This window comes from Pristis pectinata, chromosome 11 (genome assembly GCF_009764475.1).
Source record: "Pristis pectinata isolate sPriPec2 chromosome 11, sPriPec2.1.pri, whole genome shotgun sequence".
Taxonomy (NCBI): domain Eukaryota; kingdom Metazoa; phylum Chordata; class Chondrichthyes; order Rhinopristiformes; family Pristidae; genus Pristis; species Pristis pectinata.
Window position 1 is genome coordinate 14,727,348 of NC_067415.1, and position 16,824 is coordinate 14,744,171.

Genomic DNA, 16,824 nt, shown 5'->3' on the forward strand with positions numbered 1-16,824 from the left:
ATTATTTTGCCACTTCTCCACAAAAAGAGTAATTTACAAAAGCCAACTAACCTCCCAACCCATCCAAGGGATGAGGGAGGAAACGCAGGACCCAGCGAAAACCCACATAGTCACAGAGAGAATGTGCAAACCTACACAGACAGCACCTGAGATTAGGATTGATGTGATATTCAGTTGATAATATTTCTCATATCACTCAGTCAGTATTTTAGGTCAGGTCAGAATACATCCCATTTTGAAACAACACATATACAGATGGTTTTCTACACTACCTTTAAGAAGCCAATCATGGCTATGACTGTTCAGGATCCATTGTTTCAAAGCACAACATACCAAGTTAAATAGAAAAGACATTGTTATTGGTACAAAGCCTACTTACCATGTTAATTGATGAAACAGGGCCGATGCTATTGACATAGATATCAACGTCTATAACAGTTGGTTTTCCTGTCAAATAGGAAACAAAAGTTATATGTTAATAACATTATTTGCTCATGTTCATGTCTATGTTAGCTATAAAAAGGAAAGAAAAGATTACATTAACGTAGATACCTTTTTAAGACCTCAGAACACCCCAAAGTTTAAGAGCCAATGAAGAACATTAGACATGTTGTCACAATTTTCATTGTTCATAGCCAATGTTCAAAGCCACAAAGACATTGAAATACAAATTATAGCCAATGATGCAACTTTTTGAAATGCAGTCACTGTTGAAATGTGGGAATCACGGCACCAGACTGTATACCGCAAGATATCATTAATAGCAATGAGGTAATAATGAGCTAATCTAGTTTATTAAAAATAGTATTGTCTGAGGGATAGCTATTGGCAGGACAACCAGGTGAGGACCTCACTCTTCTTCAAAATAATGCTGTGGGATCTTTTAAGTCCATCTGACAGATCCATTGGGGCCTCAGTTCAATGGTTCATTTCAAGGACGGCAACTCATACTGTGCAGCACTCTCAATCTCACTCTCAATGCAAGTGTCAACCAAGATTATTCCTTCATCTGCATAATGACATTTGAATCCATGGCTTTTTGCCATAGTGCCAGGGTTGAAAAAAAATCTATTGCTTAAATTTTACCTTAATAAAAATGAATCCACATAACTAGAGAATCTTGTAAATGCAAATTCCTATGGATTCCAGTGTACTGGTATAAGGGTGAGGGTTTGTACTTTGAATGTTATTTTTGAAGAAAAATGTTTTATATTTCATGTGGAAAACAGAGGAAATCTTCATCCATTAATGAAACGGCTAGAGACTGATACGGACACCCACCAGGAATTCAACCCAGGGAACTTTTAGATTCAATCCCTTGGCTGTGCTGTCCTGAACTTCATAGAATCAGAGACTCAGAGTTGTTCAGCATAGACACAGGCCCTTTGGCCCACCATGTCCATCTCAATCATTTATCTACCAGTACTAGTCCCATTTATCCACATTTCAGCAGTGGGTGATGCCAGATTTGGAATCTGTGCTCTTCAGCTTGGAAGGAAGCAGAAAATAAATTCCCACTACTGATTATTTTTCTTGTGACTCATGTGTTGATATAGCTTGAAAGCAGGGACATATTTGACTGCCTATCCCAAACCCTCCACCAGTTACCTGCAGATTCCCCTCCGAGTTGCACACCATTCTCACTTGGACCTATGTCATTCCTCTATAATACAGGGCCAGATGTTTGGTCCTCCCCACCTCACAGCACTCTGGGAACCACAGTGGTCCAGGAAGGAGACCAAAACCACCATCTTCACTAAAAGTCACCGACAAATGCTTCCTCTGCCTGCAATGACCATATCCCAATTATAAATTATAATAAAAGACTTATTCTGACATGGTTATGAGTTAACACTTGTCTACACTGGCATATAGAATGTGACCAGAAACCATTGACCCATCAGACCCTATCTTAATATGCATCACTGATATCAGAAGAGGGAAGGCAGAAGTCCAGAGAAAACTATATACACTCCCTTTCCCCCTTCTCTTTTTGTTCCTGAATTTCCTTTCAACATCTTGCCATAATATGCTTAAAACACAAAGTGACAGCCCAAGGAAGGCTAATTAAGTAAATTAAGCAGATAAGTGGATGTGCAATGATGTAATAGTGAACAAGGAGTGAGAGATTGAAGGATGTAAAGTAATCTGATACAGGATACAGGGATGACAAGCATTGAGAGAGATGGCTAGATAATCAAGGTGCTATAGTTACACAACCAATACAGGTAATGAAAATCAATTACTTTATTTTTTTAAGATTCAAACCCTACATATCTATTAAAATAAATAACATCACAATCAAATTGTGCATACTCCAGTTTAATTCTATAGAACTCTACACAAGTTTATTGGGAAGAGTCCTGGTTTCAGCAGGACCTCTGCATTGGGCTCAGTGGGTAGCACTCTTGCCAAATGTTTGTGTGTTCAAGTCCCACTCCAGACATTTGAGCATAAGATTCTGACCTAATTCTTCAGTGCAATTTGGGGTATTACATTGTTGAAGATGCTGTCTTTCAGAAATCGAAGCCCCATCTGTTCTCTCAGTTGTACTGTATGGAATTAGTGTTAGGATATTAGCACTATTGGTGCAAATATCCTACTGCACTGTTTTGAAGAAAAGCAAAGGAGTTTTACTGACCGATATTTAACCCTCAAACAACATTACTAGAACAAATTGTTTGGTTGTTATTGTGTTGCTGGTTGCAAAAGCCTGCTCTGTGATATATTTCCTGCACTACAATTGTGACAACACTAGAAAAGTAATTCATTACCTGTAAAGTGCTTTGGGACATCATGAAAAATAAGTGAAAGATGCTATATAAATGCAAGCCTTTCTTTTACATAAGTTTAGAGATTTCACTATTGGTTTCCTGAATAGCATCAGCAATTAAATCAACCAAGCTCTGAATCAAAACATTTATTTCCCACAGATGTGGTCAGATATCAGCTATAAACTTGTATGTCACCATTACCAGCAACATATTTGCTGTAATAAACACAGAAAATGCTGAAAATGTTCAACAGATCAAGTCATACCCATGGAAAGAGATACCGAGTCTACATTTCAGAACTGATGAAATGTCATTGACCTGAAATGTTAACACAGCTTTTCTCTGCACAGACGTTACTTCACATACTGACAGTTTCTGGCATTTTCTGTTTTTGTATCACGTTTTCAAGATCTGCAGTAGTTTACTTTTGGAGTCTCAGAGTACAAGTGGAATAAATAGAAAATGTTTCATATCCTGTTGGATCAGGAAATGTGTACAGTGGGACTTCAGTATTTACACTTGCATCAATTGCATTCTTATGTGAAGTTTGGACATATTCTACCTTGTTGAACTGCACTGAACTGCATATGTTATTTATAATTCTGACTTGTAACTGATTACAATTCTATTGTAAATATTTAGTGAGTGAATAACACGCTGTACAGAACTGTGTGAATTTTGTATGTAACATTCTTCAGGAGAAACATTAGTCTGCAGGAGTGTAAAAACTGAGGATTTTATACTTGTCAACATTCTTCAATGCAGGCATGGTAGTGTAGCGGTTAGCGTAATGCTTTACAGCGCCAGAGACCCGGGTTCAATTCCGGCCACTGTCTGTAAGGAGTTTGTACGTTATCCCCGTGTCTGTGTGGGTTTCCTCCGGGTGCTCGGGTTTCCTCCCACGTTCCAAAGACGTACAGGTTAGGAAGTTGTGGGCATGCTATGCTGGCGCCGAAAGCTTGGCAACACTTGCGGGCTGCCCCCAGAACACTCTACGCAAAAGATGTATTTCACTGTGTATTTCGATGTACACATGACTAATAAAGATCTTATCTTATTACATATGTAGATTATTCAGCTATTTGAAAGCTGTTTAAATCCACCCCTGGAAGTAATAGAATCTTCAAAATCTGATGTTTTGTCTTTCAAAAGCGACATAAAGCATGATGTTTCAAACCAACCAAAACTCTGGCTCATGGAGCTTCGGGTTTGATTAACTACGTCAACAGGGATTTCTACTCAGGTTGAATAATTAAGTCTTCACAAACAGCCATTCTCATGAATTGAATTAGTTCTCTGAAGTGCTACTATGCAAAAAAGGATCAATTGCTGGCTGTTTAACTTTTCCATAAAATCATATTACCTCTGCAGCCATCTGAAATTAGGGAATCTTTAAATATGAACTGATAATAGAATAAATAATTTTCTCGAACATTAGACTGAGATTGGTAACATTTTTATCAGTGTAGTTGGCCTCGATAAGGCTTTGTTAAATTCAGTACATGCTGGAGTAAATTAAACTCAACTGATCAATGAGCATTTGAATAATGATTGTTTTGAAGTCACTTTGTTACCAGAAAAACAAATGACTCCACAATATTAATCAAATAAATGCTATTTTCTTATTATTTTAGTTTATTATTATTCACAATGACTAAATGGATCCCTCAATGCCTCAGCATGTTTAATCAAAGAATAGGAGAATAGGTCATTGACATGGATTTGTATGATAACGTACACTGAATTCATCAACTTGAGATGGGGGGGGGGGGAGTAGGATTATTACAAAATGTCTCACACACTGGCTCAGGGAAAAGAATATCAGTGTCAAAATTTATTTCCGAGAGAGAAAGTTGTAAAGAAGGAATTAACTTGTACATGTGTAGATTCTCACCCAACTTCAGAACAATCCATTAAGTTTCAAAGCCAATTACCTAGGAGAGTAGAACCTTATAGTGGCCGAGACCTGGGTTCAATCCTGATCTCAGGCACTGCCTGCATGGAGTGCCATGTTCTCCCTGTGACCGTGCGTGTTTCCTCCAGGTGCTTTCCTCCCAAAGTATGTTGGAGACCGAGGGGTGACATTATAGAGGTGTATAAAATCAGGAGGGGCATAGACAGAGTGAATACATGCAGTCTTTTCCCCAGGAAAAGGGAACCAAAACCCTGAAGACATAGGTTTAAGGTGAGGGGGAAAAGATTTAAAAAGGACCAGAAGGTGGTGCATGTACGGAATGAGCTGCCAGAGAAAGTAATTGAGGCGTTTGGATACGTACATGAATAGGAGAGGTTTAGAGGCATATGGACCAAACATGGGCAAATGGGACTAACTTAGGTGGGCACCTTGGTCATGGATGAATTGGGCTGTGCTGTATTACTCTATAACTCTCATAACTCAATGTGCGGGTTGGTAGGTTAATTGGCCACTGTGGATTGCACCTAATGAGTAGGTGAGTGGTAGGATCTGGGAAGGAGTTAATGAGAGTGTAGGGAAAATAGAAAAAAGGGATTAACATTGGGCTAGTATTAATGGGTGGTTGGTGGTCAGCATGGATTCAGTGGGCTGAATAGCATGTTTCTGTGCTGTATCTCTCCATGACTCTCTGTTTTTCTAAGTGCAGCCTCTGTCATATGTAGGGAAATACAGCAGACAATTAGTTAATGCAATGTCTTATAAAATGCAAGGGATAAATTAACAATGGAACTGATTTCGAAAAATAGGTCAGCAGAAGAGATGGAAGACTATCTATACTGACCCAGGAGGGTGAAAGGAAAACATCTGATCCATACCAAATGAAGATCAGCCGAATGATCCACTCAAACAATTGGTAAAGATCAGATCAGGTTCTGATATCATTCCACAATCATTAATTTGGTTTGGAAATATATTGCTGTTCTTTCATCTACAACCTGAAACCCCCAACCCAGTGTATTGTGGGAGAACCTCTGTGGAATGCACTCAGCATCATCTCTCCAGGGCAGCTGAGAACGGACAGTAAGAACCTGTAACACTCATCCCAGAAATAAATTAAAATAAATCCTGCCAGTCCATGCTTGCAACGAGATTGTCAACTTGGAAGGATGCTGGAAAGCATGGTGTCAGGACTGTGAATTAATAATACGTCACCTCTTTCAGAAAAAGAGCATAACAAAGATATGGACAATGATATAATGAGTGAACATAATGTATACACTACACATGTATTTGGGTATCAACCTGAATGATTTTACAAGGCTGAAGACTAGGAAGAAGGATGGAGATAAGAAAGTATATGGATTTCAAATTAAGAAATAAATGATCATCATTGCTGTGATCTTGAAAGTTCACAGTACGGAGTGTCACATCAGCAGTGCTCTAATCACAATCTTGCCCCTTAAAATATTTCCTCTCTATCACTGGATCAGGGTTTCTTGTAATGGGATTTGAACATCAAGGCGGGAAGGTGAAAGAGTTGCGTGAGTAATTGTAGGTTACTGACAATATAGCAAAGGAACTTGCAACAATTTTGATCAGAGGAGGTAACTTTTCATGATTATCAACTCTTCCACTCATAATTTCAAGAAGAGATGCTCTTATAATACTTTTTCTATAGAGGTGATGCCCTAATTGAACTTGACCTTCCTTTTTCACCATGAGTCTACAGTTTAAATCCAGTTTCTCAGTGAGAAGTACGATTGGTTCCAATAAATTGTGGGAAAGAATACAAATAAAAAGGTATCTTAATATTCTTCATTGCATTGGTTATGGTTCTAATAGGAATTCATCATGAAAGTATGTTTTGAAAATAATTCTACCTTTACATGTGTATTAATTATATTTTATGCTAAATGAATATGCAAGACCAGTCAACTTTCCTTTGAATATTTTACCTACTTCATTTAATAATTAATGCCAATATAAAATGTTTATTACCAATGGCTGGCATTCAAAAAAAGCCAGATAACATTATTTCAGAAGTTAGCTCTTGACTTAATTTTATGATTCAATTGTCCATCGACCCTTTACACCAATGGGATCTGAATGCAGAAGAGATGAAAGTATTTAATGGAGCATGTATGTGACATCAGTCATTGGAAGTCATGGGGAAGTCCTCTAATGCCTGAAGCAAGTTAGCTATAACTGTCAGAGGCTAGTCATGAAAACGCCAACTTGTCAAGGAAGCATCCTCAAATAAACCATTGTCAGATACTTGATCCATTGTCATAAGGTCAGATCAGTTCCCTGATGATTCAACAGTGATCTGACCCAATGAAAGCTCACACAACAACAGGGCACCTATACATACCAGAGTCTAAAGAACTGGATTGGCAGTTAATATTAACACAACATTGAAGCCAGTGAAGTTGGGTCTGAGTCGTGGTGGGAGGGATTGAGCGGTGGATCAAAGGTAAGTGCATGCATGGGCTGGATCAAGCATGATCCCTTCTTTTCAGCATACCCTAAGATCAAGGATGATTCACTTCCACCTGAGTTTTATTGGTTTTGAAGTGGCTAATGAGGCTAATGTAGAAAATACTAATTCCTCCACAGATGGGGCAAGTGGATGGATGGCTGACAGGCAGGTGGGCGAGTAGCTTGTGGGGTCGTCCACTCCTTCTGCCTCTTATCCAAGGCTCTGTTGCTTCCAAAGCAAGGCCTTGAGGTTCTCAATACCATCCTAAATGCTCCTTCTCCACTTTCAATGGCCAAGGACCAAAGAATTCTCAAGAATCAGCGTGGATGTCCAATTTCTGCAAGGCGGCTTTGAGCACATCCCTAAATCTTTTCCTTTGTCCATCTGCTAATCTCTTCTGTGACATAGCATGGGATAGAGTATCTCTTTCTGGAGTCTGGTGTTGGGTATGTGAACAGACAACTGAGTGCAAATAGGGATGTTGCCCTGGGAAAGGACACGAACTTTGGCCTTCTTGTCCTCCTGGTAAACATGGAGAATTTCGCTAATGTTTTATATTCCAGTGCCATCAGATGCCTCTTGTAGGTTCCCCAACCCATTATCTACTGCAGAAATTCACCAAACTCGCTTTAGCAGCATTTCCACCTCAGCCAAACCAAGAAGGGTAGGATCAGGAATATGGTGGGAACATAGATAACTCTAATCTGCAAGCTTCCCTCCAGTCATATACCATTCTGAATAAAATTATTTTCCTTCATTGTGATTCATCAACATAACATTGAGCTTTAAATGCACCAGTACAGCCTTTGGCCAATTGAGAAAAAGGGCGTTTGAAGATCAAGACCTCAGGCTTGGTACAAAACTTATTCTCTACCAGGAAGCTGTTACCCCTGTCTTATGTACTTCTGAGACCAGAACTGCCTACAAAAAGTATCTCAAGACACTGGAAAAATATCGTTAATGCAGTCTCCACAAAATCCTCCAACTTCACTGGAAGGCTAAATCAGCACTCTCACCCAGGTCAACATCCCTGGCCAGCACTGAGGCCATTGGGCAAGCCACATTGTTCACAAGTCCATCTTCTGAAAAGAAGTACAACATTCCCACTGACCCTTGGGAACATCTGGTCCCCACATGCTCAATCTAGAGAAAGAGCATTCAGGATGGTGTTGAGAACCTCGAGGCCATGCATGAGGAAGACACAGAAGACCTACATAAGCAGCTGAAGGAGAGCACCACCTCACAAATTACCCATCAGTCTGCCCATCAGTGACACCCTGCCCTATTTGTGGAAGAGTCTGGTGTTTCTCACTTCGGCCTCATTAGTAACCTCAGAACCACTAAACCAGAGTGGAAGTAAGGCATCCGTAATCCAGGGACATAAGAAGCGGAAGAAGAGGAAGCGGAAGAAGAGGAAGCGGAAGAAGAGGAAGCGGAAGAAGAGGAGGAAGAGGCAGAAGACGAAGAAGAAGGGGAAGAAGAAGGGGACGAAGAAGGGGAAGAGGCAGAAGACGAAGAAGAAGGGGAAGAAGAGGGAGGAACAAGAAGTGGAAAAGGGAGGAACAAGAAGTGGAAGGGGGAGGAAGAGGGAGGAACAAGAAGTGAAAGAGGAAGAAGAGGACGAAGAAGTGCATAGTGTAATTGAATTTCTAGGTGGAGAAGAAAGTAGGCAGAAGTAAGTCTTAAGCAAGGAATGTCAATGTGCACTCTGAAAATATAGCTCCAGTGCTGAAGCAGAGGAAGAAGGCAGATCCCTATGGACCATACTTGGAAGAACAATTAACATAATTTTGAGCAGTGGGCTGAAGTTCTAGGAATAGAGATGGTTAAAGATTTAAGAGGTATTTTAGAATGCAACATATCAGTGGAAGTGCCTGATGGCGGTGGTGAATGGAACCGAGTAAAGATCAACTGCTGTAGGTTAGTAGTTAACGGAGTTCTCAGTGTATTGCACCTTTTTCATGGGCACTGCATTTACAAATGACTCTGATCATTGAAACAATTAGTTTTATAGTAGTCACTAGGCTCCACAATTGTAAAGTACTATGCAAAGCCTTACGAGCCATTTTAATAGTATGATACAATATAACTGCAAGTATTTCATTCTTTCCGACGATTGCAAATAAGGGCAGTTTCTATTTTCAACATTTCCATTTTATTTTCTTTCCACAACTATTTAATTTCCTGTTTGCCTCTGCAACCATATTATCAATACAATTGTGGCATCAGGTGACAGATGTATTCTTTTACATGCCCACTTTTTAGATTCTCTATAATTAACATTCTTAATCACTTAAAAATTTGATCCGTTTCCTTTTACATTGAATTAATAAAATTATAGCAGGGTCTTCAACTGAATTAGCATATGATGGAAATTATTCTCTTTAAACACTTCCTCTAATTCCATATGCCCAACCTGTTTTCATTTCACTTTATTCATTTTATTCTTCAGCCACCTGTTAATCTGATTATAAATATTGGTATGGCTCTATGTCAGTCACTAAATTTGATTGTCTATTTTACAATCTCAGAACTCTGCACAAAGATTTGTTTCCTCTTCTCTAAATATATTATATCTTATATCTGTATCCATAAGTTTTGCATCTCCTGACCATGGGAAATACTGTTTCGAGCCAATTTATTCTATTCCTGCATAATTGTAACTGTCTTTATCAACATTATAATCTAGTGAAAAAGGCTCCAGTCATACTTTGTACTTGCATTCATTTCTGGTCACCCCATTATAGGAAGGATGTGGGGGGTTTGGAGAGGGTACAGAAGAGATTTATCAGGATGCTGCCTGGATTAGAGGGCACGTGCTATGAGGAAAGGTTGTTTTCTCTGAAGTGGCAGAGGCTGAAGGGAGACCTGATAGAAGTTTAAAAAATTATGAGAAGCATAGATAGACAGCCGATATCTTCTGCCAAGGGTTGAAATGTCTAATACTAGAGGGCATTTATGGTGAGGAAGTAAGTTCAAAGGAGATGTGTGGGGCAAGGTTTTTTTTACACAGAGAGTGGGTGGGTGCCTGGAATGTGCTGCCGGGGGTGGTGGTGGAGGGAAATACGATGGAGGCGTTTAAGAGCCTCTTAGATAAGCATCTGAATATGCAGAGAATGGGGAGATGTGGACTTGCGTAGGCAGAAGGGACCAGTTTAGTAGTCTTTTAATTAATAGTTTACTTAGTTCAGCACAACACCATGCACCAAAGAGCCTGTGTTGTTCTATGTTCTATATTAACTCAATTCAGATTGGAGCAAAATAAGATGCACTATACACTCACTAATGACTCAAGACATATCCTAATGCGTAACCCAATACTGTACATAGGTGCACTGATTTCCATCTTACTATGGTCTTTATAAGTAGGCCATTTACGTAAAGACTTTTATATGGTACTCCTCCATAAAACTACATTGCACTGTCATTTTGTATGTCCATTTGTCCTTGGATTGTTCCTTTAGATGCCTTATACTCATGAACTCTCAAATCCGTCCACTCTCCACACTGCTTATAATTTGAATATCCCAGCAATATTCAAATTATAAGCAGTACTTTCAATTTTCTTTGCTGAATTGTGTCATTTACTGATAGTGAATGGAAGTTGCCACTTGTTTGTCAGTCCACTGTCTCCTTAATATCCTCTTAGATTCCTTTTCCTCCTTATAATTATTTACAATTTTATTTACTTTAATACTTCTTTAAAGTTGCAAAATACTCTCTGCCACTCTTTATCCAAAAAAAAAATGAAAAGAACCTCAAAGCAAGTCCACCTCGGATACCTGAACTGTTTCCAAGCATTTTAGAAGACCTTAAATTCTATTTCCTTGTTTTCTTCCTATTAACATTTGACATCTATTTTGTTATGCTTCCTGGAATTGCATGTTCTTCTTCCCTGCTGCCCTATTGATATCTTGTCAAAGTCTTTCTGAAATGCCATGCCTATCACACCCAGTTGCATTTCCCTCACCTTACACATCCATCACCAATTCACATCCAGTATGGTTGGCATAAAGAGCAAGAAATCTGTCCACAAACATACGCAAGTCCCTTCTTTCAATCAATCGCAGTTCTAATTGGTTTGAATGTCTTGAGCACATTCTGTCTCTTTTTTTGTTATTTGTTCATGACTGTTGTTTATGTCTTTATTTTATGTCTTATATCTCTGCACTGTACTGCTGCTGCAAAACAACTAATTTCACATCATACAAGACAGCGAAAATAAACAAGATTCTGATATGTGGATGTTGCTGGCAGAACCAGCACTAACTGTACATTCACAATTGGTCCCTGAATTGAATAGGTTGTTGGACCATTTTGGTGAGCAGCTAAAGGATCAAGCATGGGTGGGCCAGAGGTCACATATAGGCCAGCCGGGAAGCATGGCAAACTTTCTTCCCTGTACATCAGCGATCCTGATAGACGTTTGGACAGTTCAGTAGTTTGTGAACAGCATTACATATCCTATCTTCTTGTTCCAGATATAATTATTATTTGAAAAGAAGTTTCCCAGCTGTAATGGTGAGATTCAAACTGATGTTGCTAGATCTATATTCCAGGTCTCTGTATGCTAATCCAATAATTAATGCTTCCCTAATGCAGCAAAGATTTTAGAACTCTCCTCTTGTATTAACTTATTCCAAACAATTTAGACTAAGGCATGATTGAGTGCATAATCCTTGTCTTTTGAACACTGTGTGACACAAGTGTGGGTTGGGAGGTTAATTGGCTTCTGTAGATTCCCCTTAGAGTGTAGGCTGGTGGTACATTCTGGAGTGGATTGAAGGGAATGTGGGAAGAACAAAATAGGATTAGTTTAGTTGCAGAGACTGGAAACTGGAGCAAAATAAAAAGAATGAGCTGCTGTAGGAACTCATCAGGTCAGGCAGCATCTGTTGAGGGAAATGGACAGTCAACGTTTCAGGTCCAGACCCTTCATCTGGATTAGTGTAGATAGGTGCTTGATGGTTGTGCAGATTCGATGGGCTGATGGGCCTATTTATTATCCAAAACAAGTGAATAAATCAGTACTTATATGCCCTTATACCAGTTTATTTAATTGGAGGCATTTTACATCACTTTGCAATGTATTGAATCAGGAGAATGCAAAACATCTCAAACCCCACAAATGAATACACTTGGCAACACATAAAGGTGTTCCAATTATAGGTTTTATTCCCGTTCTAATATCACTTATCTTGGTGCCTTGCTATTTTTCATAGTAAAATGTGAAAAAGGTCCGTCAAGTAAGTAAGGTGCTATAAAATAACGTTAAGAGTTTGACAGAAAGGACTTGACAGGTTGAAAAACCTTTCAGGTTATTGTTTTCAGCCTGAAACTACTTACAGAAGCTAAAGAGAAGATTGAAGTGAAGTATGAATGAATCACTAAGCTCAACAAAAGATAGCAGAGTACATTATAGGTATTTTGACAAAAAATAATTTTGTTTTATAACTCATTTCTTCATGTAGAGATTGCCCAGCCATCTCAACTGTTCATTGCTGTTTACACATTCATAAAGACTTTATTGATAGATTCAAGGCCCTTCTGCCACCTTTCAATTACATTAATGAAGGGTTTTTGATTGCAGATAAGAATTGTATTTCTTTCATTGTGTTTTGTGCATTCATCAGGGAAACCATTCACCTCGACTGAGTTCTGGGCACTTAAAATGGAAAAGAGCACTTTTTGATGCATTGTATGCAAGTCATGTGCCTTTAAGTTATTTTCTCAGCCTGTATTATTGCAATTAGTTTGTGCAGTTTTTGGTAAATCGGGGAACATCTTTGCTGACAGGTGTTCGATATGGCAGTGCTCTGAATAATGGACTTCATGTTCTGTAAAAATGCAAAAACTGAAAGTCCAAGTATTTGATTAATGAACTCAGCTGAACACTCACTCCTCAATCATTCCATTATCAAACTACATGAGATTTGAGATTCCATGTGTGAGTAAGTCTTTATTGGAATTGTATTTTAGAGATTAGATAAACAAAGCAGCTCTATAAATCACAGCTTATCTACCAATATATTGGATCTGCAGACAATTCGATTCCAGAGGGAGAGAAATTATTAACATGTGGTTCTGTATATGTTGCAGCCTTAATCATCCAATAACCAACTTGCATTCCTTATTTCAATATTGTGAGGAGGACAGCCAGTTTTACTGGTCCGAATTGGAATTTTTTATTTTCCATTTCTGGCATTAGCTGAGTTTGCAGCAACTTAGCAATTGGCTTTTATATGCAACTGGAAGGTGTAGGGTATTACTATTTGTTTTCATTACAGGTCGTACCCTATCATTTCCCTTTTAATTATGCAAGCAGAAAACAGCACGTGCACTTAGCAATTGGCATCAAATCACGATATTTGACAAACTCAAGATATTTTTCACCAAAAGACACGATTTTAGTGGGAGGGAGAGGAGATAGGTTACAAAGTAACTGCTGGTACTCACTTCCAATGTCAGGACGAAGTTTTTTGTCGTATTCCTTCAGCAAGTTGTTTAAAATATTTGTCGTATCTCTATCTTGCAATGTTGGAGCCAACACCCACTTCTGGTTTTTGATTGCGAGATCGTCAAACTCATCGTCGTCAATTTTTCTTGAGCTGCAGAAGAAAGTTTGTGTTTTTGTTAACACCAACACCTTTGGCGGTGCTGTAAATATTGGTGGCGGGCACCAGGGTTAAAACTTTATCCTGAATTGTGCATTCTAGCTTGGCCGTAAATACATCTGCAGAAAACAACAAGGGCAGGAGCTGCGAAATGGGTCAGATATCTGGGGCACTCTTGAATATCTTTCCCCATCATTTGTTTGGGCAACTTCCGTCAGGCGAACAATTAAACGCGAGTTCTTAGTTCAGCTCTGGTGATTGGGATGGAGATTCTACGTTGACTTTCACTCACCATACATTTCTCAAACAAACTTTCCCATCAAGACTTAATACTTCCAAGTCTATGATTGAAAGCAAGAGTTTGAACTTCCAGTTGTTAAGGAGATGAGGTGGGGTGAATCATTTATAAATATATGTGCATACTTGTTACCCTTATCAGTACTTTGCCATTTATTAGAGAATTTTTCAGACCATCTCATACGACTAGACAGGAATAGTAAATATTCAGAGTGTGTTACTGGACTGGGAATAAGAGGTGGTAATCCAGATAGAATCAAAGACAGGGTCGCAAATTGTAGATGTAGAAAGCGCCTCTTCAGGTGGCTCCAATCTGCCCGAGGTAATTGAGTATAAATTAGCAATGTAACGACCCAGTGCAATGCAAACCTGATTTTACTGCTGCAATCCCTCACTTTATTAAAAGAAAATAACAGTTCTGCCGGAATTCCAATGCAATCAGCTCTCTTTATTTACTGTGGGAATACATAAAAGACCGGAGCAGGGGTGTATTACAGTTTCCACCACTTAGCTTCTGCAAGATTAATTTCCATCATTCCCGGATTTATTATTAAATAATGATTATTACATGCTCAGTTACCCCCTGCTCCTATTGCCTAAGGATGCTTACCATGGTACGCAATTTAGTGCAAAGGATTTGTAGTTTTAAATTTGCCCTTCTGCAGAGTTACAGAAATGCCCAATCCTGATCTACCCCTCTCAACTCTTGACCCATTTTTTGTTCCGATGGAGGATAACGCAATTAAAAATATTTTATCGCTAGGTGAGTCCTCTCTTTGAGTATTCAAACGGTGTACTCGGAACCACGGGCTGTGTCTTTAACCCTTTGCACAACTCGCTGCCTTTTGCCGTACAGTAGTGAACTGCAGACAGTTAGAGGTCCGAATATTTAACCCACACCCTTCCCCATCCGCCTCCAACCTCCCTAAATCCCCACTCCCAGCCTCACAAGTCAGGCAAGAAGGAATGGAGTTCTGCTACCGGGTGTATTCACCTGCAGGGAGGCATCATAAATTCAACTGCGACATCAGAGATACTGTTGGGGGGGTAAAGTCCTCCTGTTTTCACTAGCCTTCTCATTTCCTAACTTTTGCACAAAAGCGTCAGACATCTCAATGACCCGAGCGTGCAAGCACTAAAATCCACATGCATTAAAGCAGGACGTCTGTCCTAGTGTAAAAAAACACTCGCTTACCAAGCTTGGAAAACTGAAAGAAGAAAGAAAGCTACGAGCAGTTTGGTTGGCATAGCTGAGGGAGAGACGAAGGAAGGAACGAGCCGACAGATTCCCGGGAAAGTGCCGGCTGCACGCTGGAGAGATAGGAGCGGAGAGTTTCTCGCCTGCCCGGATAAGCAGCAGCCTCCCAATATCTGTCAATTCGGGACCATCCGGAGTCACAGTTGAGATAAGAGAGAGACGGCGACGATTCCACAGCCAGCCATAAATCACACACGCACCTCTGACAGGTGTGAGCGTTTTGGACAGCTCCACTCTCTCCACCCAAGCACCAAATGGCTGACAGCCAATGGCCCCTCCTAAGTGCAGAACCCCTTGTTCGACGCTCTCCACTTCATTCGGGTTTTTTGCATTGCGAGAGAAAGTGACAGAGCAGCGATCTCCAAGTGGCTCGAATTCCCTCTTTGCCCATTATTCCAGCCGACGGGAGTCCCGTTGGATTATCTGACGTCAGGTCTCACCCCAGATCGTGCGGTTAGTTTGAGGAACTCGAACGAGTGTGAACGAGGTAACGTCTTCCCATTGACTATTTAACGGCATCGATGCGTGTACATGTGTGTGGCGAGTGTGTGTGTGTGCTGTGAGCATGCATGACTGTGTGCATGTCTGATGCGTGCACGTATGACCTCGTGAATGTGCGATGTGTGCCTGCTGCTTATGCGGTATCACAATGTTGACCATGGGTTTAATTGTTTATTGGTTCAGAAATTAAGTTGGGCTCTTCGTTTTATATCGGTTGCCCATTCTCACCCTCAATGTTTCCCATTCCCTAACATGGGATGTGAACCGAGTTGCTATATGTCTGATTTAAGTATGAATTTGAACGCGTCTATTCCCTCAATTCGTGGGTACCATAATCACACACAGTCTGCTGGAGGAATTCGGCGGATCAAGCAGCATCTGTGGGGGGAAAAGAATTGTCGAAACCCCCGCCTACGTACAATTATTATTAGTGCCACTGACAGTGCACTAGCTTAACAGCAACGTTTAATGTCTGTGAAATCTGTTGCGCTTTCTGGGGAAGTTGATAAACGATCATCCAACTCCCTCTGGAGTGCGTTCTAACCAAGTCTGATTTGAACGGTGTAACGTGCCATCCAATGGACTCGTTAAATGTGGGCTTTGGTGCCAGTGGCTCATTCCCCGCCGAGCATTGAACTGAAAGTATCGGTGATCCTAAAATGTCGCTCGGCAGCAGCCCCACCCACCAACCAACCATTCCTTCCAGAAGGCACTTGTCTGCAAAATCCATTGCTATGATTTGGAAACTTTTTTTTGTTAGGAATGCATTGGCTATCTGGAGTCTGAGGGCCAAAGTATTGACTAAAAGTGGCTGGGGTTCGCTGGGCGGAGAGAACCCAGTCCTGCAAGTGTGTGGAATCACCTATAAACGTTCAACGCAAGTCGGTGCTGAATTACTTTTTTGTTTGCTTAGGTGACGGCGGAAAACCTGGCTGCAAATATCCAACCTCTCACAGGCGCATATAAACGCGAATTGTTTCTACTCC

General features: G+C 40.1%; 1 protein-coding gene across 2 annotated transcripts in view; it reads right to left on the reverse strand.

Annotated features, from left to right (window-relative positions):
* Positions 1-15,379, reverse strand: part of LOC127575843 (gamma-aminobutyric acid receptor subunit gamma-3) — a 449,528-nt gene extending 434,149 nt beyond the window's left edge. For both annotated transcript variants that reach the window (XM_052026012.1, XM_052026013.1), the window contains exons 1-3: positions 15,275-15,379; positions 13,625-13,776; positions 380-447 (exon numbers count right to left, since the gene is read on the reverse strand). In XM_052026012.1, the coding sequence (XP_051881972.1) occupies positions 380-447; positions 13,625-13,776; positions 15,275-15,327 (273 nt within the window). In that variant the 5' untranslated portion in view covers positions 15,328-15,379. The remainder of the gene's footprint in view (positions 1-379; positions 448-13,624; positions 13,777-15,274) is intronic.
* Positions 15,380-16,824: the final 1,445 nt, after the last annotated feature.